Source organism: Salmo salar, chromosome ssa19, assembly GCF_905237065.1.
Source record: "Salmo salar chromosome ssa19, Ssal_v3.1, whole genome shotgun sequence".
NCBI lineage: Eukaryota > Metazoa > Chordata > Actinopteri > Salmoniformes > Salmonidae > Salmo > Salmo salar.
Window position 1 is genome coordinate 64,253,139 of NC_059460.1, and position 25,755 is coordinate 64,278,893.

General features: G+C 41.4%; 1 protein-coding gene across 25 annotated transcripts in view; it reads left to right on the forward strand.

Annotated features, from left to right (window-relative positions):
* cmn (calymmin) overlaps positions 1 to 25,755 on the forward strand; it is an 84,445-nt gene that overhangs the window by 39,575 nt on the left and 19,115 nt on the right. For 19 of the 25 annotated variants that reach the window (XM_014158571.2, XM_014158586.2, XM_014158585.2 and 16 more), the window contains 16 exons: positions 629 to 712; positions 5,681 to 5,710; positions 5,802 to 5,849; positions 5,955 to 6,005; positions 6,107 to 6,175; positions 7,798 to 7,866; positions 8,186 to 8,242; positions 18,455 to 18,514; positions 18,614 to 18,685; positions 19,000 to 19,047; positions 21,764 to 21,835; positions 24,247 to 24,321; positions 24,650 to 24,724; positions 24,979 to 25,056; positions 25,239 to 25,307; positions 25,495 to 25,554. In XM_014158571.2, the coding sequence (XP_014014046.1) occupies positions 629 to 712; positions 5,681 to 5,710; positions 5,802 to 5,849; positions 5,955 to 6,005; positions 6,107 to 6,175; positions 7,798 to 7,866; positions 8,186 to 8,242; positions 18,455 to 18,514; positions 18,614 to 18,685; positions 19,000 to 19,047; positions 21,764 to 21,835; positions 24,247 to 24,321; positions 24,650 to 24,724; positions 24,979 to 25,056; positions 25,239 to 25,307; positions 25,495 to 25,554 (1,017 nt within the window). The remainder of the gene's footprint in view (positions 1 to 628; positions 713 to 5,680; positions 5,711 to 5,801; positions 5,850 to 5,954; positions 6,006 to 6,106; positions 6,176 to 7,797; positions 7,867 to 8,185; positions 8,243 to 18,454; positions 18,515 to 18,613; positions 18,686 to 18,999; positions 19,048 to 21,763; positions 21,836 to 24,246; positions 24,322 to 24,649; positions 24,725 to 24,978; positions 25,057 to 25,238; positions 25,308 to 25,494; positions 25,555 to 25,755) is intronic. The other 6 variants (XM_014158588.2, XM_014158576.2, XM_014158579.2 and 3 more) reach the window with 5 other exon arrangements.

Consider the following 25,755-nt stretch of genomic DNA (forward strand, 5'->3'; position numbering starts at 1 on the left):
GTTTAAGTGTTCCCTTTATTTTTTTGAGCAGTGTATAACATGCAACAATTTCAAAGATTTTACTGAGTTACAGTTCATATAAAGAAATCAGTCAACTGAAATAAATTCATTAGGCCCTAATCTATGGATTTCACATGACTGGGAACAAAGATATTCATCTGTTGGTCACAGATAAATTCCAACAAAAAGGTAGGGGTGTGGATCAGAAAACCAGTCAGTATCTGGTGTGACCACCATTTGCTTCATGCAGCGCAACACGTCTCCTTCACAGAGTTGATCAGGATGTTGATTGTGGCCTGTATAATGTTGTCCCACTCCTCGCTGCCAAAGGTGTTTCTAGCATGTATTGTCTCAAGGAGCTGAATACTTTAATTTTATCCAATTGTTCAGAGAACTTTAAGAAATGTTTTTCTTTTATAGGAATTTCAGTACTTCAACGTAATGTTTCCTAGAGGTTCCCAAAGGTTATATTTAAAAACATCTGACTATATTCTGGGAACGTTCTCCAAAATGTTGTGACATTACGGATGTTCCAAACCTATATTTTTAGACAATGTCATTACTTCAGCAGAACATTTCATACAAGTTCTCAAATGGTTCTATTTAAAAATGTGTTTTACTATTGTAGGTTATGGTCAAGGTGTCTACCCTGGAGGTGGTTATGGATATGGCGCAGCTGCAAATGGAAATGGCTATGGTGCACCTGCAATTGGTAAGTTTAGCATTGCAGGCTACTGCATGTTTGGATATTGAAGTGACACCGGTCTTGCCCTCATGTGGTAACACTTTTTTTTCTTACCATACGATGCATTTGGAAAGTATTCAGTATTCTCCCACCAGAGGGGGGGTCTAGGACTTTAACGACCGGTCGTCAACTTCCTCTCTTGGGCAATGCAATATGGAGAAGTCAAAAATCCCACACGTGTGTAGAGAGAGACTCTGCCCCAAAACGTTAAGAGATTTCACAATGTATATGTCAGAGTTACATCTAAATGTTGTAAAACTTATATGATTAAATATGAAACTATTTGTGAAAAGATAGCAATGTGATTTTAACCTTCTAAATGAGAAATTGTATTTCATATAAAGTTTTATCCAGTCATTAACCACGCCCACGTGAGAACAGACATTATGCCGGCGTGATGGAACGCCCCCTTTGACCAGAGCGCCCCCTTTGACCAGAGCGCTTTAAAAGGACTGGTGACAATTTTACATTAGACCAAGCAGGCGGACAGTGTAAGCCGGACATCACGAATGGTTAGACTCTACTCGACCAGACAGCGTGGAGCGGTGGCTATACGGCTGACAAATAGTTTAAAACTACTAGACCAGTATATGTGCAGCGCGAGCTGAATACGTGACAAATGGTCTAAAAATACAAAACCCTATGAAACAAAATAGAGAAGAAGACTAGACATGCACTGCCTGCAGCTTTGCATGTAAAGTAGTCTAGAACTTTAACCAAAGGCACGAGGGAGATCTTATCAAACGGTCATTGGAACGTCTGATGTATCCAGTCTAACGGACACTTCCAGAACAAAGAAAGCTACTACTACAACTACTAAGGACATAGTGATCTCTGGTGGACCACCAGAGACTTACACAACCAGAGACCTTCTGTCGACCTATTTGTCAGACGAATCGGGCAATTTCAACAGAGAGACAACAAAGACATACAAGCGTAAATATTTACATTGCATTTCTAAATCCGAATAATCGGTTGTTAGGGTGCTAAATATCCATATTTACGATGAGCGTATTATTCAACTGTATGTACGATAGTTGAATAACTTTGTCTCTCCTTCTCCTGCTATTTCTTTCCCCACCCCTTTCAATATGTAATCTGCCGTCATATCGAGTTAGTCCACTAGGGACTTTTCATTGTTAGTAATCAATGTGTAATCTATCCTGTGTGTGTGTGTGTGTGTGTGTGTGTGTGTTAATGTAATTCTGTGTGATTATTTGGTAGTTAGTAAATTAATGATTAGGCCAATTTGTTTATCACCGAGTCATGTAGACTAGGGTTTATGCAGATTTATAGAATATTACGACGTTGAGAATGAAACTGATATGATGTAATAATAATTCATGCATGACTAATATGATAACGATATATTCTAATATTCTTGAGTTAATTTAATCACAAACAGTTAATTGATTTAATAAGTCATTGCATTAATGATAGTCATGACACAGCGCATTCGCAAAGTATTCAGACCCGTTCCCTTTTTCCACATTTTGTTATGTTACAACCTTATTCTAAAATGGATTAAATAAAAAAAAATCCTCATTAATCTACACACAATACCCCATAATGACAAAATTAAAACAGGTTTAACATTTTTTTTTGCAAATGTATTAAAAACAAAAAACAGTTAACTTATTTACATAAGTATTCAGACCCTGCTATGAGACTCAGGTGCATCCGTTGATCATCCTTGAGATGTTTCTACAACTTGATTGGAGTCCACCTGTGGTGAATTGAATGGATTGGACATGCTTTTGAAAGGCACACACCTGTCTATGTAAGGTCCCACAGTTGACAGTGCATGTCAGAGCAAAAACCAAGCCATGAGGTCGGAGGAATTGTCCGTAGAGCTCCGAGACAGGATTGTGTTGAGGCACAGATCTGAGGAAGGGTACCAAAATGTCTGGAGCATTGAAGGTCCCCAAGAACACAGTGGTCTCCATCATTCTTAAATGGAAGAAGTTTGGAACCACCAAGACTCTTCCTAGAGCTGGCCGCCCCAGCCAAACTGAGCAATTCAGGGAAAAGGGCCTTGGTCAGGGAGGTGACCAAGAACCCGATGGTCACTCTGACAGAGCTTCAGGGTTCCTCTGTGGAGATAAGAGAACCTTCCAGAAAGACAACCATATCTGCGGCACTTCGCCAATCAGGCCTTTATGGTAGTGGCCAGACGGAAGCCACTCCTCAGTAGAAGGCACATGACAGCCCGCTTGGAGTTTGTCAAAAAGCACCTAAAGACTCTCAGACCATGAGAAGCAGGAGTCTCTGGTCTGATGAAACCAAGATTGAAGTCTTTGGCCTGAATGCCAAGCGTCACGTCTGTAGGAAACCTGGCACCATTCTTACGGTGAAGCATGGTGGTGGCAGCATCACGCTGTGGGGATGTTTTTCAGCGGCAGGGACTGTGAGACTAGTCAGGATGATCATTATTGGACTCTGTATACTGTTTTTTTGTCAAATCAAAATGTTATAAAAAAATATTTTAAAAAATAATGTCAAATCAGGTACTATAATCAAGCCACATTTTTCTGTGAATATCTAAAGGATCACAGGTCATTACACATTATAGTTAAATCCAGCACATACAGTGCCTTCGGAAAGTATTCAGACCCATTTACTTTTTCCACATTTTGTTAGGTTACAGCCTTATTCTAAAATTGATGAAATTGTTTTTTTCCTTCATAAAATAATGTATTTGTCACATGCGCCGAATACAAATGCTTACTTACAAGCCCTTAACCAACAATGCAGTTTTAAGAAAATACAAAAAAAAAGTAAGAAATAATTAAAGAGCAGCAGTAGAATAACAATAGCGGGGCTATATACAGGGGGTACCGGTACAGAGTGAATGTGCGGGGGCACCGGTTAGTCGAGGTAATATGTACATGTAGGTAGAGTTATTAAAGTGACTATGCATAGATAATAACAGAGAGTAGCAGCAGTGGGGGGGGGGGGCAATGCAAATAGTCTGGGTAGCCATTTGATTATATGTTTAGGAGTCTTATGGCTTGGGGGTAGAAGCTGTCTAGAAGCCTCTTCAACCTAGACTTGGCGCTCCAGTAGCAGATAGAACAGTCTATGACTAGGGTGGCTGGAGTCTTTGACAATTTTTAGGTCTTTCCTCTGACACCGCCTGGTATAGAGGTCCTGGATGGCAGGAAGCTTGGCCCTGGTGATGTACTGGGCTGTACACACTACCCCCTGTAGTGTCTTGCGGTCAGAGGCCGAGCAGTTGCCATACCAGGTAGTGACGCAACCCGTCAGGGTGCTCTCGATGGTGCAGCTGTAGAACCTTTTAAGGATCTGAGGACCCATGCCAAATCTCTTCATTCTCCTGAAGGAGAATACGTTTTGTCGTGCCCTCTTCACGACTGTCTTGGTGTGCTTGGACCATGTTCGTTTGTTGATGTGGACGCCAAGGAACTTGAAGCTCTCAACCTGCTCCACTACAGCCCCGTCGATGAGAATGGGGGCGTGCTTGGTCCTCCTTTACCTGTAGTTCGCAATCATCTGCTTTGTCTTGATCACGTTGAGGGAGAGGTTGTTGTCCTTGCACCACACGGTCAGGTCTCTTCTGACCTCCTCCCTATAGGCTGTCTCGTCGTGGTCGGTGATCAGGCCTACCACTGTTGTGTTATCGGCAAACTTAATGATGGTGTTGGAGTCTTGCCTGGCCATGCAGTCATGAGTGAACAGGGAGTACAGTAGGGGACTGAGCACGCACCCCTGAGGGGCCCCCGTGTTGAGGATCAGTGTGGCGGATGTGTTGTTACCTACCATTATCACCTGGGGGCGGTCCTGGTAGGCTCGTGTCACAGGGCAGCTCTTCCCTCTGTAGTCTGTAATAGTTAGCAAGTCCTGTCACATCCGACGAGCGTCGGAGCCGGTGTCGTACGATTCAATCTTAGTCCTGTATTGACACTTTGCCTGTTTGATGGTTCGTCGGAGGGCATAGCAGGATTTCTTATAAGCCTCCGGGTTAGAGTCCCACTCCTTGAAAGCGGAAGCCGTACCGTTTATCTCAGTGTGGTTGCCTGTAATCCATGGCTTCTGGTTGGGGTATGTACGTACAGTCACTGTGGGGACGACGTCATTGATGCAATTATTGATGAAGCCAGTGACTTATTTGGTGTCCTTCTCAATGCCATCGGAAGAATCTTTGAACATATTCCAGTCTGTGCTAGAAAAACAGTCCTGTAGTTTAGCATCTGCTTCATCTGACCACTTTTTTATTGACTGAGTCGCTGGTGCTTCCTGTTTTAATTTTTGCAATACCCCATAATGAGAAAGCAAAAACGGGTGTTAACTTTTGTCCTCGGAAAGTATTCCTTATTCTAAAATGATTTAAAAAAATACACCTCATCAATCTACACACAATACCCCATAATGAGAAAGCAAAGGTAAAACCTGTTTTTGCTTTGTCATTATGAGGTATTGTGTGTAGATTGATGAGGTGTATTTATAAAAGATTGAGGTGTATTTAACAGATTGAGGTGTATTTATAACAGGTAAAACCTGTTTTTGCTTTGTCATTATGGGGTATTGTGTCTAGATTGATGGTGTATTTTTCATCACCGACAACTGGTTTTACCTGTTTTTGCTTTGTCATTACGGGGTATTTTATGTCGATTGATGAGGTGTAATTATTTTTTAAAATCATTTTAGAATCATTTTAGAAAAATAGTCAAGGGATCTGAATACTTTCCGAAGGCACTGTATGTGCTAGATTTAACTATAATGTGTAATGACCTGTGATCCTTTTAGATATTCAGAGAAAAATTACGATTGATTATAGTACTGGATTTGACAATTCATTCATATTTTTTTTTTTTACAGTAGAACATTTTGATTTGACTAAAAACCATTATGTTGAGTCCAAGAGTGAGTTTTCAAAATAACAGTGAATGTCAAACGTTTAATCTTTCTATCAAGGTGTGCCTGCTGGTATGGAGGGCAAATCAGGTATGTAAGGCTACTATATGTCATAGACAAATACAACATCAGTCCTAGCCTCCCACCATGTCAAGCAATGAATCCATACATCCTAATGCAGGTGGGGTTGGTGCAGGACTTGAAGAGCCTGCAAATGGTGGCAAATATGGTGAGAAGGGCCCCCTCAAATTTTAAGAAGAAATTAGTGCATGACAACACTGAATGGATCAGAAGAATACTATAAAAACTGCATTCCCCTCATTTTCTTTTACAGGTGGTTCCGGACCTTATGGCGGAGCACCAATCATTCCTGCTGGACTGGATGGTAAGATTACACTCATATCTACACACAGTGCTTATCTCATGTACAGTGTGGGTGTACACTCATATACACAGTAGCTGAAATGCATCTCTCCTCCTTGACAGGAACAAGTCAGTTTGAACCTCAACCCGCTGGCCTACGTCCTGATGGAAAATCAGGTGGAATGTATGGTGGTGAGTTGGTTGTACACAAACACATTTTCGTCAGGAAATGTACCTTTTCTAGATAATATGTAAACGTCCCTTTTTCAGGACCCTGTCTTTCAAAGATAATTCGTAAAAATCCAAATAACTTCACAGATCTTCATTATAAAGGGTTTAAACACTGTTTCCCATGCTTTTAAACAATTAATTAATTAACAATTAAACAATTAATGAACATGTGTAACAGTGTAGGTTCCGTCCCTCTCTTCGCCCCAACCTGGGCTCGAACCAGGGACCCTTGCACACATCAACAACTGACACCCCACGAAGCATCGTTACCCATCGCGCCACAAAAGCCGCGGCCCTTGCAACGCAAGGGGAAACCCTACTTCAAGTCTCAGAGTGAGTGACGTCACCGATTGAAACGCTATTAGCGCGCACCACCGCTAACTAACTAGCCATTTCACATCGGTTACACATGCTCCTGTGGAACGGTCTTTAAGACACACAGCTTACAGACGGTAGGCAATTAAGGTCACAGTTATGAAAACTTAGGACACTAAGGAGGCCTTTCTACTGACTCTGAAAAACACCAAAAGAAAGATGCCCAGGGTCCCTGCTCATCTGTGTGAACGTGCCTTAGGCATGCTGCAAGGAGGCATGAGGACTGCAGATGTGGCCAGGGCAATAAATGGCAATGTCCGTACTGTGAGACGCCTAAGACAGCGCTACAGAGAGACCGGACCGACAGCTGATCGTCCTCACAGTGGCAGACCTCGTGTAACAGCACCTGCACATCCGAACATCACACCTGTGGGACAGGTACAGGATGGCAACAACAACTGCCCTCACCAGATATCACCGGTAACAATGTCGCCTATGGGCACAAATCCACCGTCGCTGGACCAGACAGGACTGGCAAAAAGTGCTCTTCACTGACGAGTCACGGTTTGTCTCACCAGGGGTGATGGTCGGATTTGCGTTTATCGTTGAAGGAATGACCGTTACACTGAGGCCTGTACTCTGGAGCGGGATAGAGTTGGGGTGGTGTGTCACAGCATCACCGGACTGAGCTTGTTGTCATTGCAGGCAATCTCAACGCTGTGCATTACAGGGAAGACATCCTCCTCCCTCATGTGGTACCCTTCCTGCAGGCTCATCCTGACATGACCATCCAGCATGACAATACCACCAGCCATACTGCTCGTTCTGTGCGTGATTTCCTGCAAGACAGGAATGTCAGTGTTCTACCGGATCTCAATCCCATTGAGCACGCCTGGGACCTGTTGGATCGGAGGGTGAGGGCTAGGGCCATTCCGCCCAGAAATGTCTGGGAACTTGCAGGTACCTTGGTGGAAGAGTGGGGTAACATCTCACATCAAGAAATGGCAAATATGGTGCAATCCATGAGGAGATGCACTGCAGTCCTTAATGCAGCTGGTGGCCACACCAGATACTGTCTGTAACTTTTGATTTTGATCCCCCCTTTGTTCAGGGACATGTTATTCCATTTCTGTTAGTCACATGTCTGTGGAACTTGTTCAGTTTATGTCTCAGTTGTTGTATCTTGTTATGTTCATACAAATATTTACACATGTTAAGTTTGCTGAAAATAAACGCAGTTGACAGCCCTTTTGCTCTGTCGTTCACAGGATTGGGTGGGCCATATGGTGGTCAGCCCCTCGGAATGGGCCCAGAGGCAACATCTCAGACCAAATATGGTGAGTGAGTTACTTGAGTTACAAGATTTAGGCTCAGGGTTGCATTTCTCCAACAATACATATTTACAGGAAAATAATGAGTAACAGGAAGATAAGTGTATAACTGATGCTGCCTCGCTTTGTGGACCTTTTTCTCATCAAGCTTTAGAAATTCGTAATTGTCCACATAATGTGGAAATTTGTCTTTGGCTTCACATTAACATCACAGCAGTGACTCACAATGAACAGTAGTTTACAACAGTCTACTAGCCATCTCTTGCTTTTATGCCCACTCCCTCTCTTGCTTCTTGTCCTAATACGTTATCTTGCTCTGACTCAGGCATTGGGGGGTTGCCATTTGGTGGTCAACCCCTCGGGTTGGGGACTTATGGTGCAGGCAAGTATGGTATATGTATGCCTGCTGCATCTACGGGTAACAGCCAAAATAATGTAAACACATGAGTAATTGTATTTATTAAGGATCCCCATTAGCTGCTTTCAAGGCAGCAGCTACTCTTCCTGGGCTCCATCAACATAAGGCAGTTATATAGCATTTTAAATATTACATAACACTTTTCACAACACATTAAGTGTGTTCACTCATGCCACTACTCTACCATCACATACAAGTATCTACAATACAAAATCCATGTGTACGGGGGGGAGTATTTGATCCCCTGCTGATTTTGTATGTTTGCCCACTTACAAAGAAATGATCAGTCTATAATTTTAATAGTATGTTTATTTGAACAGTGAAAGACAGAATAACAACAAAAAAATCCCGAAAAACGCATGTCAAAAATGTTATAAAATGATTTGCACTCTTTGGTCAACTACTGAGCACCTTCCATAGTCTGTTCTTGACTTGGGGATTGTGAAGAGACCTTTGGTGGTATGTCTTGGTGGTATGTCTTGTAGTTTAAACAGACACCTCAGTGCATTCACCATTTCAACACTTCTTACAAAAACAAGTAATGATCAAGTCAATCTCTCCTCCACTTTGAGCCCGGAGAGATTGGCATGCATATTATTGTCAGCTCTGTGTACATCCAAGGGCCAGCCGTGCTGCACTGTTCTGAGCTAAATGCAATTTTCTGAGGTCCCTCTTTGTGGCACCTGACCACACGACTGTACAGTAGTCCAGGTGTGACAAAACTAGGCCTGTAGGACCTGCCTTGTTGATAGTGTTGTTAAGAAGGTAGAGCAGCGCTTTATTATGGACAGACTTCTCCCCATCTTAGCTACTGTTGTATCAATATGTTTTGACCATGACAGTTTACAATCCAGGGTAACTCCAAGCAGTTTAGTTGCGTCCACTCAATTTTCACATTATTTATTACAAGATTTAGTTGAGGTTTAGGGTTTAGTGAATGATTTGTCCCAAATAGAATGCTTTTAGTTTTTGAAATATTTAGGACTAACTTATTCCTTGCCACCCATTCTGAAACTGACTGCAGCTCTTTATTAAGTGTTGCAGTGATTTCACTCACTGTAGTCGCTGACGTGTATAGTGTTGAATCATTTGCATACATACACACTGGCTTCACTCAAAGCCAGTGGCATGTCATTAGTAACAATTGAAAAAAGTAAGGGGCCTAGACAGCTGCCCCGGGGAATTCCTGAAACTACCTTTCCAACTCAAGCTGGAAAGACTACAAACTAGCTGCACTTCGTTTCGTTTTTACTGTATTTCAATTAAGAAAAAAGAGGAAACCCACTCGCTGCTCTTTAATAAGCTTTACGTATCGGCCTCAAGGACTTCGTCAGAGCTTTTGTGCTCACTATTTGAGAGACCGGGATACTAACAAATACCCACCAACAAACTTTATTCTAGAGCTGGCTGAATATGTTTTGACGTATAACTATGTCAGGTTTGATGATGAATACTACCTCCAAACGAATGGAACATCGATGGGCTCCACATTCGCTCCGAGCTATGCTAACCTTTATGTGGGTCTATTTGAAGAACGTTTTGTTAACAATGAAAACGAACATCAATTTTGAATGAAGTCCTGAAGTGGTATTGATATATTGACAAAAAAAAAATCCATATGGGGAGGAATGGGAGAAGAGTTGTCAGACTCTGGCATTACTCAATGACATTGACCACAATCTAAAATGCACTATTGAATGTGATACTCATTACTTCTATGTGGATTGAGAAATCAAATGGAACCTTGTTTACAACTCTGTATAGAAAAGAAAGACTGAGATAGTATATTACAGGGGGACAGCTCCCACTCTGAGAAATTAAAAAGAGGACTTCCAAGAAGACAGTTTTTCCAGATAGTCCTCTGTGGAGTGGCATATATGGCACAATCTAGAAAAAGCAGCGGAGATGCGCAATAGGTTTCTAAGAAGAGGCTACTCTCCACAATGTGTGGATGAAGCTCTTGATTTGGCATTGGGGAAAACACGAGATGAAATTCTACAAAAAAAAAGACGCACTAAAGCTAAAGAACACTGTAATGTTCACCACCACATATACGTTGAATTTGCGCAATGTGGGCGATGCTGACAAGAAACACTGGCGTGTTTTATCATCAGACCCAGCTTTGCCTGCTGAATTTAAGAATCCACCACTTATTGTATACAGGGGCGGAAATCCCGGGGGGGATGGGGGGGACACGACCCCCCCATCCTGGGAAAAATATGATTTGTCCCCCCAATATATCACTGAAACATAACTATGTAATTTAAATAATCTGAATAATACGCAATGAAAGCAATTGTGCTGATTATAGACACTTAATAGCGCGTTAAGTTTCAAAAGATTGCAACCCCCCCACCCTTTGCCTCACAATGGTTTGATCTACTGCCAGTTCCTTAGTTTGCTAGGTAACAGAGAGGTCGTATCTACTGTCTGAAAGGCACTCAATGCACGTAACTGACGTGAGGTTAATCCAGTCAATCGCGCACACACACTAGCTGAATATGCAGAGCTAGCGCGCAAATATGAACTATTACGCTAGCTAGTACCTATTCCATTTATGTGGCGTCGTCAAAGATGGAATCAGCATGCAGATGATGTAAGTTAGTGCTTCAAAGTCCCTGTGATAAGGTTATCGATAAACTGAAATCCAAACTGAACAGAACTACACTCTCTTCTACCATTGTCTTAAATATATTTAATGGTCTCGTTGCAAAAGCTAAATTGTCGCAAGGGAACTTTTATTAATTTATTTTATTTCACCTTTATTTAACCCGGGTAGCAAAGATTATAGCAAACACCACTGAAACTGAATTGGTGCTCGCTAGCTTTGCAAATTCAGCTATTGTTGGAAGCCAGCCAATATGAAACAAACTATTAAAATTACAAAAGGTTGCAGCATATGTTGTGTAAATGGTGAACTCATACAGCTGTCAACTCTTGTCATTTTAATCCGTTTCACATTTGCTAGCTACCTTTTAGATCGAAGCCCAAATAGAATGATTGAAGATGATAGAAGCCCATCTCCTACTGTAAATAACCTACACACTGTGTGTGTGTGTAGCCAGCCAGCCAGCCAGGTATAAAAATGGCAGAAAAATAAAAGACGAAAATCAGAGTATTTTTCAATACACCAAAACGCATAGTAAGAACCCTAGTAGCCTAATATCTCAAAGACTAGTTGATAAAATGTTCATAAGAAAGAAATGAAATTCTAATGGAAATGTTTCACAATGATGTCATTAGGCAGAGCAGGCAACAGATGGCACACTGACAGCAGAGTTGGGGACAGATATGCAGGGAGAGACTGGCAGAGACAGGGAGTCTCAGGTAAGTTTGTTGAGTCTTTGTTTGGCAACATTATGAAAGGTTCTCAATTTTTTTGACTTGTAAAATAGGAACATAATTGGAAAATGCCATGGATACCCCCACTCTCAACTTAAACTGGTGACTGAACTAAGATTTGTTAAAGGCAATGGTATTGCTGTTGTGATTAGTTGTGTAGTTTTGGGTACCGGTAGTTAGGAGTACGGCAAACACCTTATTTCTTTGGTTCCTCAATATACATTTACCATATTACAATGTAGGCTATGTGTTACAGCACTACTTTTGGTGTCCCCCTCAGGAATTGCTCTTGAGAAAATTTCATGTAATTGTCCCCTCCAAAGTTGATATCAGATTTTCGCCAATGATTGTATATAGGACAGGTCACAATTTACGCGATAAATTGGTCCATGTCAACTGCCAGCCACAAAATAAACTTTTACGCCCTCTTCAGAATGGTAGCTATAAATGCAGAGGTTGCACACAGTGCAACAATATCATGAAGTGTGAATATTTCTGCCACCCACATACAGGAAAAAGGTTCCAAATAAATTACATTATTACGTGCTCCACCACCCATTACATCTACATGATTAAATGTCGATGTGGGCTGTGTTATGTAGGTAAACCTCTCGTTCTCTCAAGCAGAGAATTAGCGAACATAAATTCAATCAGGAGAAACGACAGTCACAGTACATTTTAATGACCAAAGACATTTCTACCTCTAGATTTTATGTCATAGAGAAAGTTAAGATATCAGACATGGGAGGTGATATAAATAATACTCTGAGCAAAAGGGAATGTTTTGGGATTTTCACCCTCCAGACATTATTTCCTAAATGTCTTAGGCATTTCATCATTATGTATGATATAAATGTGAACATTAATTAATGCCCCATTTCAGATTACGCTGCCTTTTTTCTTGCGCTGTACCCAATGATTTATGAAAACCTGCTTGGTGGGTCATGCCCTCATTGTAGTTTTACAGACGTGTTTAATACCTTTTATGTACACACTTTATTCGAATATTTATGAAATGCACATTGTTCTATTTGGTAACACTTACTTATTTTCCCTCGACTCCAACCCCATTCGATGCATGGAACGTATGTGGATGGACCTATGTCTTCATACGGGCGCTAATACATTTTTCTCAAATAGTGAGCACAAAAGCTCTGACGAAGGCCCTGAGGCCGATACGTAAAGCTTATCAAAAGCAGTGTCCCGGTTTCTTATTTTTTCTCATCTTATTCAACTGTTACTATGCACCTGCAATAAAGATTGCTCAGATGTGCGAGTGCCTTTTTGAATTTACCTTTTTTCAGTTGACATTCCTTTGTATATATCCATGCAAATATGGAACACAGAGGGTTTTAACCAATCATCGTTCAGGATTAGACCCACCCATTGTATAGTAAAGAAAACCACCTGTGTTCTGTTAGACAGGTAACTTTTTATCCACAATATAGCAGGGGGTGTAAAGTCATAACACATATATTTTTCTATTAGCAGCTATGATCGATAACGTCAAAAGCCGCACTGAAGTCTAACAAAACAGCTCCAACAATCTTTTTATCATCAATTTCTCTCAGCCAATCATCAGACATTTGTGTAAGTGCTGTGCTTGAATGTCCTTCCCTACATAAGTGTGCTGAAAGTCTATCAATTTGTTTACAGTAAAATAGCATTGCATCTGGACAAACATAATTTTTTCCCAAAGTCTACTAAGTGTTGATAACAGGCTGATTGGTCTGCTATTTGAGCCAGTAAAGGGGGCTTTACTATTCTTAGTGGAATTACTTTGTTTCCCTCCAGGCCTGAGAGCACACACTTTCTAATAGGCTTAGATTGAAGATATGGCAAATAGGAGTGGCAATGTCGTCCTCTATTATCCTCAGTAATTTTCCATCCAAGTTGTCAGACCCGGGTGGTTTGTCATTGTTGATAGACAAAAAAAGAATCCCTTCTTCCACACTAACTTTACGGAATTCAAAATTACAACGCTTGTCTTTCATAATTTGATCATTTATACTTGTGTAGTGTCAGCGTTTGTTGCTGGCATGTCTTGGCTAAATTTGCTAATCTTGCCAATGAAAAAATTATTACAGTAGTTGCCAATATCAGTGGGCTTTGATGAATGATCCATCTGATTCAGTGAATGATGGAGCTGAGTTTGCCTTTTTCCAAAACATTTCATTTAAGGTGCTCCAAAGATTTTTACTATCACTTTTTATATAATTTATCTTTGTTTCATAGCATAGTTTCTTCCTCTCTTTATTCAGTTTAGTCACATGATTTCTCAATTTACACTACTTTTACCAATCGGTTGGCAGCCAGACTTATTTGCCATTCCTTTTGCCTCATCCCTCTCAAACATAACATTTTTAAATTCCTCATCAATCCATGGGGATTGAACAGTTTTTACAGCCATTTTCTTAATGGGTGCATGCTTGTTAATAACTGGAATAAGCAATTTAATAAATATGTAAAGCGCAACGTCTGGTTGCTCCTCATTACACACCACAGACCAACAAATATTCTTTACATCAACAACATAGGAATCTCTATGAAACTTATTGTATGACCTTTTTATACACTATATTGGGAACAGCCTTTGGAACTTTGGTTTTCCTAGATATGGCTACTATATTGTGATCACTATATCCTATGGATTTGGATACTGATTTAAAGGAAATTTCTGCAGCATTAGTAAAGACATAATTAATCAATGTTGACGATTTCATTCCTGTGCTGTTTATAACTATCCTGGTAGGTTGACTGATAACCTGAACCAGGTTGCAGGCACTGGTTCAAGTTAAGCATTTTTTAAATGTATTTTTTAGTGGGTAGATCAGCCTTAATACTGAGATAGATTGTAGCTTCCATCAATGTAATTGTCTACATCATTTCCAATCCCCCATGTATGTATGTATGTATGTATGTATGTATGTATGTATGTATGTATGCACACACACACACACACACACAGTACCAGTCAAAAGTTTGGATACACCTACTCATTCAAGGGTTTTTCTTTATTTTTACTATTTTATAGATTGTAGAATAATAGTGAAGACATCAAAACTATGAAAAAGCACATGAAATCATGTAGTAACCAAAAAAGTCTTCAACAAATCAAAATATATTTCAGATTCTTCAAAGTAGCCACCCTTTGCTTGATGACAGCTTTACACACTCTTGGCATTCTCTCAACCAGCTTCATGAGGTAGTCACCTGGAATGCTTTTCCAGCAGTCTTAAAGGAGTTCCCACATATGCTGAGCACTTACTACTTACTGCTACTTTTCCTTCACTCTGCGGTCCAATTCATGCAAATGGACATGTGTTTTGGGTCATTGTCCTGTTGCATCACCCAACTTCTGAACTTCAATTGGAGGACAGATAGCCTTACATTCTCCTGCAAAATGTCTTAATAAACTTGGGAATACATTTTTCCGTTGATGATAGCAAGCTGTCCAGTTCCTGAGGCAGCAAAGCAGCCCCAAACCATGAGGCTCCTTCCACCATACTTTACAGTTGGGATGAGGTTATGATGTTAGTGTGCTGTGCCTTTTTTTTCTCCACACATATTGTTGTGTGTTCCTTCCAAACAACTCAAATATAGTTTCATCTGTCCACAGAATATTTTGACAGTAGCGCTGTGGAACATCCAGGTGCTCTTTTGCAAACTTCAGACTGTGCAGCCAGATATTATGGAGTAAATTAGAGATACAAAGTATATTGAAAGCAGGTGCTTCCAGAGTTAATTAAGAAATGAACATCCCATAATTCATAGGGTCATGTATATAAACGCTGGGCAGGCCATTATTTTTGCAATTATTTTGGCTACCATGGCTTTGCCTCCATAGGATGACAATACCCCTGTCCACAGGGGTACAAGTGGTAACTGAATGGTTAGATGAGCATGGAAATTATGTAAACCATATGCCATGGCCGTCTCCATCACCAGATCCCAACCCAATTGAACACTTATGGGAGATTCTAGAGCGGCGCCTGAGAGCATTTTCCATCACCATCAACAAAACACCAAATTATGGAATTTCACTTGGAAGAATGGTGTCGAATTCCTCAAAATCTGTCATTCTGCAACCGGAACTAGTTAACCCACGGTTCTCCGGTAGACCATCATTGTAAATAAGAATTTGTTCTTTACTGACTTGCCTAGTTAAATAAAGGTGAAATACTTTTTGTATTTAAAAAAAAAATAGAATCTATAGCAAGGCACATTGAAGCTGTTCTGGCTCGTGGTGGCCCAACGCCCTATTAAAACCCTTTGTGTTGGTGTTTCCTTCATTTTGGCAGTTACCTGTATGTCTCTGTACCTTTTTATGTTAACATTGTAAATGCGTGTGTTTATATAATGTGTTGTATGCATGTCTGTTGATTACTGGTATGTATGTATTTATCTCAATGTATTTATGTAATCATGCACGTATGCATTTAGTGTATGTGCCAGTATGTACAATTGAAGTCGGAAGTTTACATACACCTTAGCCAAATACATTTAAACTCCAGTTTTTCACAATTCCTGACATTTAATCCTAGTAAAAATTCCCTGTCTTATGTCAGTTAGAATCACCACTTTATTTTAAGAATGTCAAATGTCAGAATAATAGTAGAGTGATTTATTTCAGATTTTATTTCTTTCATCACATTCCCAGTGGGTCTGAAGTTTACATACACTCAATTAGTATTTGGTAGCATTGTCTTTAAAATTGTGTATCTTGGGTGAAACGTTTCGGGTACCCTTCCACAAGCTTCCCACAACAAGGTGGGTGAATTTTGGCCCATTCCTCCTGACAGAGCTGGTGTAACTTTTTGTAGGCCTCCTTGCTCGCACACGCTTTTTCAGTTCTGTCCACACATTTTCTATAGGATTGAGGTCAGGGCTTTGTGATGGCCACTCCAATACCTTGGCTTTGTTGTCCTTAAGCCATTTTGCCACAACTGTGGAAGTTTGCTTGGGGTCATTGTCCATTTGGAAGACCCATTTGCGACTAAGCTTTAACTTCCTGACTGATGTCTTGAGATGTTGCTTCAGTATATCCACATAATTTTCCTGCCTCATGATGCCATCTATTTTGTGAAGTGCTCCAGTCCCTCCTGCAGCAAAGCACCCCCACAACATGATGCTGCCAGCCCTGTGCTTCACGGTTGGGATGGTGTTCTCTGACTTGCAAGCCTCCCCCTTTTTCCTCCAAACATAACGATGTTCATCATTGCCAAACAGTTCTATTTTTGTTTCAGACCAGAGGACATTTCTCCAAAAAGTACGATCTTTGTCCACATGTGCAGTTGCAAACCGTAGTCTGGCTTTTTTATGGCGGTTTTGGAGCAGTGGCATCTTCCTTGCTGAGCGGCCTTTCAGGTTATGTCGATATAGGACTCGTTTTACTGTGGATATAGATACTTTTGTACCTGTTTCCTCCAGCATCTTCACAACGTCTTTTGCTGTTGTTCTGGGATTGATTTGCACTATTGACACCAAAATACGTTCATCTCTAGGAGACAGAACGCGTCTCCTTCCTGAGCGGTATGACAGCTGCGTGGTCCCATGGTGTTTATACTTGCATACTATTGTTTGTACAGATGAACGTGGTACCTTCAGGCGTTTGGAAATTGCTCCCAAGGATGAACCAGACTTGTGGAGGTCTACAATTGTTTTTCTGAGGTCTTGGCTGATTTCTTTTGATTTTCCCATGATGTCGAGCAAAGAGGCACTGAATTTGAAGGTAGGCCTTGAAATACATCCACAGGTACACCTCCAATTGACTCAAATTATGTCAATTAGCCTATCAGAAGCTTCTAAAGCCATGACATCATTTTCTGAATTTTCCAAGCTGTTTAAAGGCACAGTCAACTTGGTGTATGTAAACTTATGACCCACTGGAATTGTGAAATAATCTGTCTGAAAACAATTGTTGTAAAATTACTTTTGTCATGCACAAAGTAGATGTCCTAACCGACTTGCCAAAACTATAGTTTGTTAACATGAAATTTGTGGAGTGGTTGAAAAATTAGTTTTAATGACTCCAACCTAAGTGTATGTAAACTTCCTACTTCGACTGTGTGTTAATTATTAGATATTTCCTTTGTCTGTTGTTTTACAGATATTTTCTTCACGTACAAGAAAATGCACTGCGACTATGCTATATTCTGCATCTATACACTGAGTATACAAAACACTAAGAACACCTGCTCTTTCCATGACGTATACTGACCAGGTGAATCCAGGTGAAAGCTATGATCCCTTATTTATGTCACTTGTTAAATCCACTTCAATCAGTGTAGATGAAGGGGAGGAGACAGGTTAAAGAAGGATTTCTAAGCCTTGAGTCAATTGCGACATGGATTGTGTATGTGTGCCATTCAGAGGGTGAATGGGCAAGACCAAATATTCAAGTGCCTTTGAACGGGGTATGGTAGTAGGTGCCAGGCGCACCGGTTTGTGTCAAAACACTGCTGGGTTTTTCACGCTCAAGTTTCCCATGTGTATCAATAATGGTCTACCACCTAAAGGACATCCAGCCACCTTGACACAACTGTTGGAAGCATTGGAGTCAACATGGACCAGCATCCCTGTGGAGAGCTTTCAACACCTTGTGGAGAGCTTTCAACACCTTGTAGAGTCCATGCCCCGATCAACTTGAGGCTGTTCTGCAACTTAATATTAGGAAAGTGTTCCTAATGTTTGGTGTACTCAGTGTATGTATAGTATGTTTTTTTTCTTCTCTATCTACTGTATGTATTTATGCATGTACTGTATGTGCCAGTATGTCTGTATTCTATGGGTTTGCATTTTGTTCTCTCTGAACTTTGTCTCAATCGCGCTCAGGAAATGGTGGAATCTCCAACGCACCTGGACCTGATGTTGGCAAGTCAGTTGGTAAATACGGTGAGTGCCATTCATTTCTCTATATCACTGAGAATCTGTAAATCTGAATTATATCCCTATTATTTTCTAATATATTCATTGCACTGCTTACACAAACAGGAAATGGTGGTCTACCCTATGGATCTCAGACTCTCGGATTGGGTGCTGACTCCAAATCCTCTGGAAAATACGGTAAATTTATCAATCAAATGTATTTAATGAAGCCCTTTTTACATCAGGAGTTGTTACAAATTGCTTTAAAGATAACCAGCCTAATACCCCAAAGATCAGGCAATGCAGAGGTTCCAGCCTCTGAACCTAGGAAGAAACCTAGAGAGGAACCAGGCTCCAAGAGGTGTCCAGTTCTCTTCTGTCTGTAAGGGGGCAGGGGGTCAATCTGTTAAACAAGTAGGGCTAGTTTTTTTTAATAGGTTTTTAATCCAGGACTAGGCTTAATCTGTGTTAAGGAAACCGGACCCTAAACAAATGATTTAATTCTGTTTCAGGCGGGCTAGGCACTGGAATGGGAGGGGATCCTGCACCTGGAAAATATGGTGAGCTACCTAATTTCTATCTGAAAAGGACCTCTATAATACAGACAGACCTATGCAATATCTGATGAAATATTATAATAAATGAATGTTTTCATGCATGGTATAGGCCTAGTAAATAAAATAAAAAAAGGTAATTCCTTAAGGTTCCAATGCAGCAGTTTATATCTCAATATCAAATAATTTGTGTAACAATTAAGCACCTTACTGTGATTGTTTTTCTGTTAAAGTGGTCAACAAGAAACAAAAATAGCTTCTTAGCAAAGAGCAATTTCTCGAAGAATTTTGCTAAGGGATGGATGATCGAAATTTACAGAATTGGAACCTGAAGGAAAATAGGGGAGGGTCATGCTTTTTTAATTTCAGTCAAAGGGAGGGTTTAGAGTTTTTTTCAAAATGTAGTCCAGGTTAGGGTCCTGTCATTTGTAATTAATGACATTTCAATATTTCTCTGTTTTAGAATTAGTTGCTTATTAGGATATATATCGATGTGTGCCCAATGCCGCCCTACATCTCTGATTCTCTGCTGGGCACGCAATATCAAGTGCGCCTATAGCCTATTTAGTATGGTCTCAATCAAATGATCCATAGCCTATAGGCTAGGAAGTGCAAGCTCGTAGAAGCACAGAGCAAAGTTATATTTCTAAGATATCTGCTGGGATGGTGTAAATAAAACCAGGCAGCATTACACACTGCAATGGATATTCCAACCCTAAGCCCCGGCCTGCTCTGCTCTTGCTGATCAAAAACTTTTTTGTGTGCTGCCTAACCAATGGTGTGACGTGTAGGCCTACTGTGGCAGTTCAGGAAGAGAGTCAAAGGCTTCTTCCAATTTTTATTTATTTATTAGGCCTAGTCCAAAAAATCTTGCGTGCGAACTAACCTATAGCCTTTGTTCTGTTCAGTTTGAGGAGGTCGCAAAGATTTTAAATTTTTTTATTTAACCTTTATTTAACTAGGCAAGTCAGTTAAGAATAAATTATTATTTACAATGACTGCCTACCCTGGCCAAACCCGGACGACGCTGGGCCAATTGTGCGTCGCCATATGGGACCCCCAATCATGGCCGGAAGTGATACAGCCTGGATTCGAACCAGGGACTGTAGTGACGCCTCTTGCACTGAGATGCAGTGCCTTAGACCGCTGCATGGCGCAGAAGGACCGGAGATCAACTTTGATAGCTTGCTACTACTATAATAGCTTTTTATTAAAAACTGAGTGCACAAAACATTAGGAACTCTTTCCATCATATAGACTGACCATGCGAATCCAGGTGAAAGTCATTATCCCTTATTGATGACACCTTTTAAATCCACTTCAGTGTAGATGAAGGGAGGAGACAGGTTAAAGAAGGATTTTGAAGCCTTGAGACAATTGAGACATGGATTGTGTATGTGTGCTATTCAGAGGGTGAATGGGCAAGACAAAATATTTAAGTGCCTTTGAACGGGCTATTGTAGGAGGTTCAAGGCGCACCGGTTTGTGTCAAAACTGAAATGCTGCTGGGTTTTTCACACTCAACAATTTCCCGTGCATATCAAGAATGGTCCACCACCCAAAGAACATCCAGCCAACTTGATACAACTGTGGGAAGCATTGGAGTCAACATGGACCAGCATCCCTGTGGATCGCTTTTGACACCTTGATAGAGTCCATGCCCCGAATAATTGAGGCTGTTCTGAGGGAAAAGGGGTGCAACTCAATATTAGGAAGGTGTTCTGAATGTTTTGTACACTAGTGTTTTATCAGAGTTATTGACGTCACAGTAAGCCAGATTCAAGAAACTTACATTATGGTGCTGACACTTGAAGCAGCAGCCGCCACACAATCAATCGGAAATGGACAGCTCATGGTGCTGAAAGGCCTCTCTCTGTCCATTCTTAGCCTATAATTTCAGTAATTTGTGTGCTATTAAAAAAGGTTCTGCTAATATGTAAAATTATATAGAATTGCATGCCATTTATATAAAAGGCAACTTTTTTCTCAGACCTGGAAATACAATGATAGATTCATGAAATGCTTTAATTATAAAGGAGATGTTTCCACCCCTACTCTTGTTCACGGTGGTCTGCATACCCACAACCTTCTGGCCCGCAGCCCTATGCGCTATCAAAATTCAAGCGTTGCCATGTAATGCTTACAGGTCGAAAAACAGTTTCTAAAACTGCATATCTAAGGCTCTGGTCTGCCCAAAAAGTGAGGGTTAACAGTAGACATGGTGTCTGCTATCCACTTAGTTTTTATTATTATTTTAGGTATAGGGGAGGTTCACTCTGTTTTTCTTTCAAGCAATCAGGGAGGGTTTAGGTCAAAAATATTTTGCTGAAGGGAGGGCCATCCATTTTCATTTCATAGAGGTCTGATTTTCTCCATGTAAAACTGAACATTTGCTGTTATTGGCATAGGTTTGGAACTCTCTTTCTTATTGGTCTATTAACTCATTTACCTCCTGGTGATGTCACCAGGTAGGCCAAAACTCCATCCCACCAAAAGAGGCTGAAATATCAGCCGGTCTTTTCAAACAGCTCTTACACTAAAAGAGCTGTATTATTCCAACTTCATAGTGTTTTTGAATGCACTGGGCCTTTAATAACGTGAAATGGATGCAACAAATAATTAATTTCAGGCAACTTGGATCTACAAAATGCCGTTGATTGATGCTAGTTACAGGTCATTTCCTCCAATGGTGTAATGCAATGTAATCTCTGTCTCACCCTAGGATATGGTGCACCCTATGATGGGCAACGTCTTGGCCTAGGGGGTGATCCTGGGAAATCAGCTGGCAAGTATGGTAAATGCCTCTTTCACTTCTCCTTTGTCAGTAAGGTTGCGTCCCGATTCTTTACCTAGTGCCGGCGCTATTGGGGGGCAATGCCTCCCTAAATTGAGGGAGGCATCCCCCCAAAATTTTTATTTACAGTTAAAGAAAATTACATTTTCTCAAAATGCATTATACTATCATCAATATATTGCTAGAAGAACACATCACCCACACCAGTGTCTACAGCAGGAACTTTCTGAATGTATGTCTGTCTGTCTGTCCTCTGTTTGCAATGCATCAGTGCAGCAATTTGAGGCTATTTATCACCACCATCCAACCACATCAAACCAGACCAGAGCTACACTCTCTCACCATTCAAACGCTCTTCTTACCAGTTCATTGCCAACGCCGTGCCCTATTTTATGCTCAGCAAGTAAGAGCAAACTGCTTCTCGCCTTCAATATTAGTAAAAGAAATTGCTCAAAATAAGTGACCAAAACTACACTGCTCGAAAAAATAAAGGGAACACTTAAACAACACATCCTAGATCTGAATGAAAGAAATAATCTTATTAAATACTTTTTTCTTTACATAGTTGAATGTGCTGACAACAAAATCACACAAAAATAATCAATGTAAATCCAATTTATCAACCCATGGAGGTCTGGATTTGGAGTCACACTCAAAATTCAAGTGGAAAACCACACTACAGGCTAATCCAACTTTGATGTAATGTCCTTAAAACAAGTCAAAATGAGGCTCAGTAGTGTGTGTGGCCACGTGCCTGTATGACCTCCCTACAACGCCTGGGCATGCTCCTGATGAGGTTGCGGATGGTCTCCTGAGGGATCTCCTCCCAGACCTGGACTAAAGCATCCGCCAACTCCTGGACAGTCTGTGGTGCAACTTGGCATTGGTGGATGGAGCGAGACATGATGTCCCAGATGTGCTCAATTGGATTCAGGTCTGGGGAACGGGCGGGCCAGTCCATAGCATCAATGCCTTCCTCTTGCAGGAACTGCTGACACACTCCAGCCACATGAGGTCTAGCATTGTCTTGCATTAGGAGGAACCCAGGGCCAACCGCACCAGCATATGGTCTCACAAGGGGTCTGAGGATCTCATCTCGGTACCTAATGGCAGTCAGGCTACCTCTGGCGAGCACATGGAGGGCTGTGCGGCCCCCCAAAGAAATGCCACCCCACACCATGACTGACCCACCGCCAAACCGGTCATGCTGGAGGATGTTGCAGGCAGCAGAACGTTCTCCACGGCATCTCCAGACTCTGTCACGTCTGTCACGTGCTCAGTGTGAACCTGCTTTCATCTGTGAAGAGCACAGGGCGCCAGTGGCGAATTTGCCAATCTTGGTGTTCTCTGGCAAATGCCAAACGTCCTGCACGGTGTTGGGCTGTAAGCACAACCCCCACCTGTGGACGTCGGGCCCTCATACCACCCTCATGGAGTCTGTTTCTGACCATTTGAGCAGACACATGCACATTTGTGGCCTGCTGGAGGTCATTATGCAGGGCTCTGGCAGTGCTCCTCCTGCTCCTCCTTGCACAAAGGCGGAGGTAGCGGTCCTGCTGCTGGGTTGTTGCCCTCCTACGGCCTCCTCCACGTCTCCTGATGTAGTGGCCTGTCTCCTGGTAGCGCCTCCATGCTCTGGACACTACGCTGACAGACACAGCAAACCTTCTTGCCACAGCTCGCATTGATGTGCCATCCTGGATGAGCTGCACTACCTGAGCCACTTGTGTGGGTTGTAGACTCCGTCTCATGCTACCACTAAAGTGAAAGCACCGCCAGCATTCAAAAGTGACCAAAACATCAGCCAGGAAGCATAGGAACTGAGAAGTGGTCTGTGGTCTCCACCTGCACAACCACTCCTTTATTGGGGGTGTCTTGCTAATTGCCTATAATTTCCACCTGTTGTCTATTCCATTTGCACAACAGCATGTGAAATGTATTGTCAATCAGTGTTGCTTCCTAAGTGGACAGTTTGATTTCACAGAAGTGTGATTGGCTTGGAGTTACATTGTGTTGTTTAAGTGTTCCCTTTATTTTTTTGAGCAGTATATATTACTATTCCTGGGACTTGCATTGAGCTAGGCTACTCGTAGGCCTACAAGAGCTATTAGGAATAGAAAGAGGAGAGGCGAAGAGAGAGAGGCCAGTGGATCTGTTGTCATCCAGAGATGCATGAATTATTCAAGATGGGAACAGTGAAGACAGCGAGATGTGTAAATTAGAAATTAGGATCTGTCATTCATAGGCCTATGCTGCCATACTCTTCTTTTTTGTTGTTGACTACAGTGCATTCGGAAGGTATTCAGAGCCCTTGACTTTTTCCACATTTTGCTACGTGGTTCCCTCATTTCAGTACCTCTCCGCCTTCCCCCCTCCCTCTTTCTCTCCCTTCCTCCCTCCTATTCGTGCAGGCTATGGAGAGGTGCCATACGAGCCTCAGCCTCTTGGACTTGGCCCCGATTCCGGTAAATCGAATGGAAAATATGGTATGGCTGTCTTTTGGCTTTTACTTCATGTTCTTTCTCTGCTTTCTTTACATATACATTTCTTTATGTATGTATGCATTGCACTAGTGTTTATGTACCATGTAGTCTGCTATTACTGTTGTGTGTGAAGTTTAAAGATCAAATATAGAAGTTTGTTTACATACATACTGCGTTAGTATCGTTCCGCGGACCACATTAGGAGCCGTATGTTTTTCTATGCATACTGCACGTATGTATTGTGCTATTCTTTATGCTGCCATTGTCTAATCAAGAGGTGTGCTAATAGTGTATGCCCAATCAAACATACTTTGCTGTGGTTTTTTTACAGGACAGGGTGGGTTGCCATACGAGCCTCACTCTCTTGGGCTCGGTCCAGATGTTGGAAAATCTGCAGGCAAATATGGTGAGACTCAGCAAACCTGGGGTGTATTAATTGTTTCAAAAACTTAGCAAAACATTTTGCACATTTTGCAACGGAAAATGTTTTGCAACGAAAACAAGAGTTTCTATTTGCTAAATTCATGTAGGTCCCTTTTCGTTTAGTTTGCTTCTGTTTGCTTCCATTTGGTTCCATTTTGTTCCAAGTGAATACACTCCTTGCACCTTCCGTCTTTCTGCCGCCTGACATGTCTATTTTCTCTGTGGTTGGCATGTTAGGGGGCGGTGCACCAGACTCCTATGCACCAGAACCTCTTGGCCTTGGTGGTGAAGGGCAGAAATCTGCTGGCAAATATGGTGAGATTTCTGTTGTATTTCACCTTGCTATTGTTTTTTCATTATTGTTCATTCTGTCATTTCTTCCTACCCATCTTAAAGTTACTCTCTGTATACTCCTCTTGCAAAGAGCTGCACTTTCTTTGTGTATCAAATACTTGACCAGTACTCTAGTCCTCATCTGTCCTGGCTTTTCTCCACAGGTAACCTTGGACCATACGAGCCACAGACCCTTGGATCAGTCACTGATGGCAAATCCACCGGACAATACGGTAGCTACATCTCTTCTTTAAAGCCACACTTTTCAAATTGTGTATAGGCTCAATGAAAGGGTGACCATTTGGTTGAAATTATTTGACATCCATCCATCCTGCCTCTTGCACTATGAAATTAATCAATAAGTGCTACATTGTCCGAACCCCCTTTTAATCTCATCTCCTCTCTTTTCTCTGTCATTAGAAAATCCTATGCCTTATGAGCCTTTGCCCTTCGAATCAGAGGCTGTCGGAAAGTCATACGGTAACGATATGAGTGTAGTGGTGAATGGTAGACATTTGTTTTTGCTCAAAGCTACAGTAGCCTGGTCCCAGATCTGTTTGTGCTGTCTTGTCAACTGTCACTCATTGACATGTTTGGCAATGACAACAACCATAGGAGTTTGCTATAGGCCTACAGCACAAAAAGATGTTGGACCAGCCTAACATACCTCATGCATCTCCC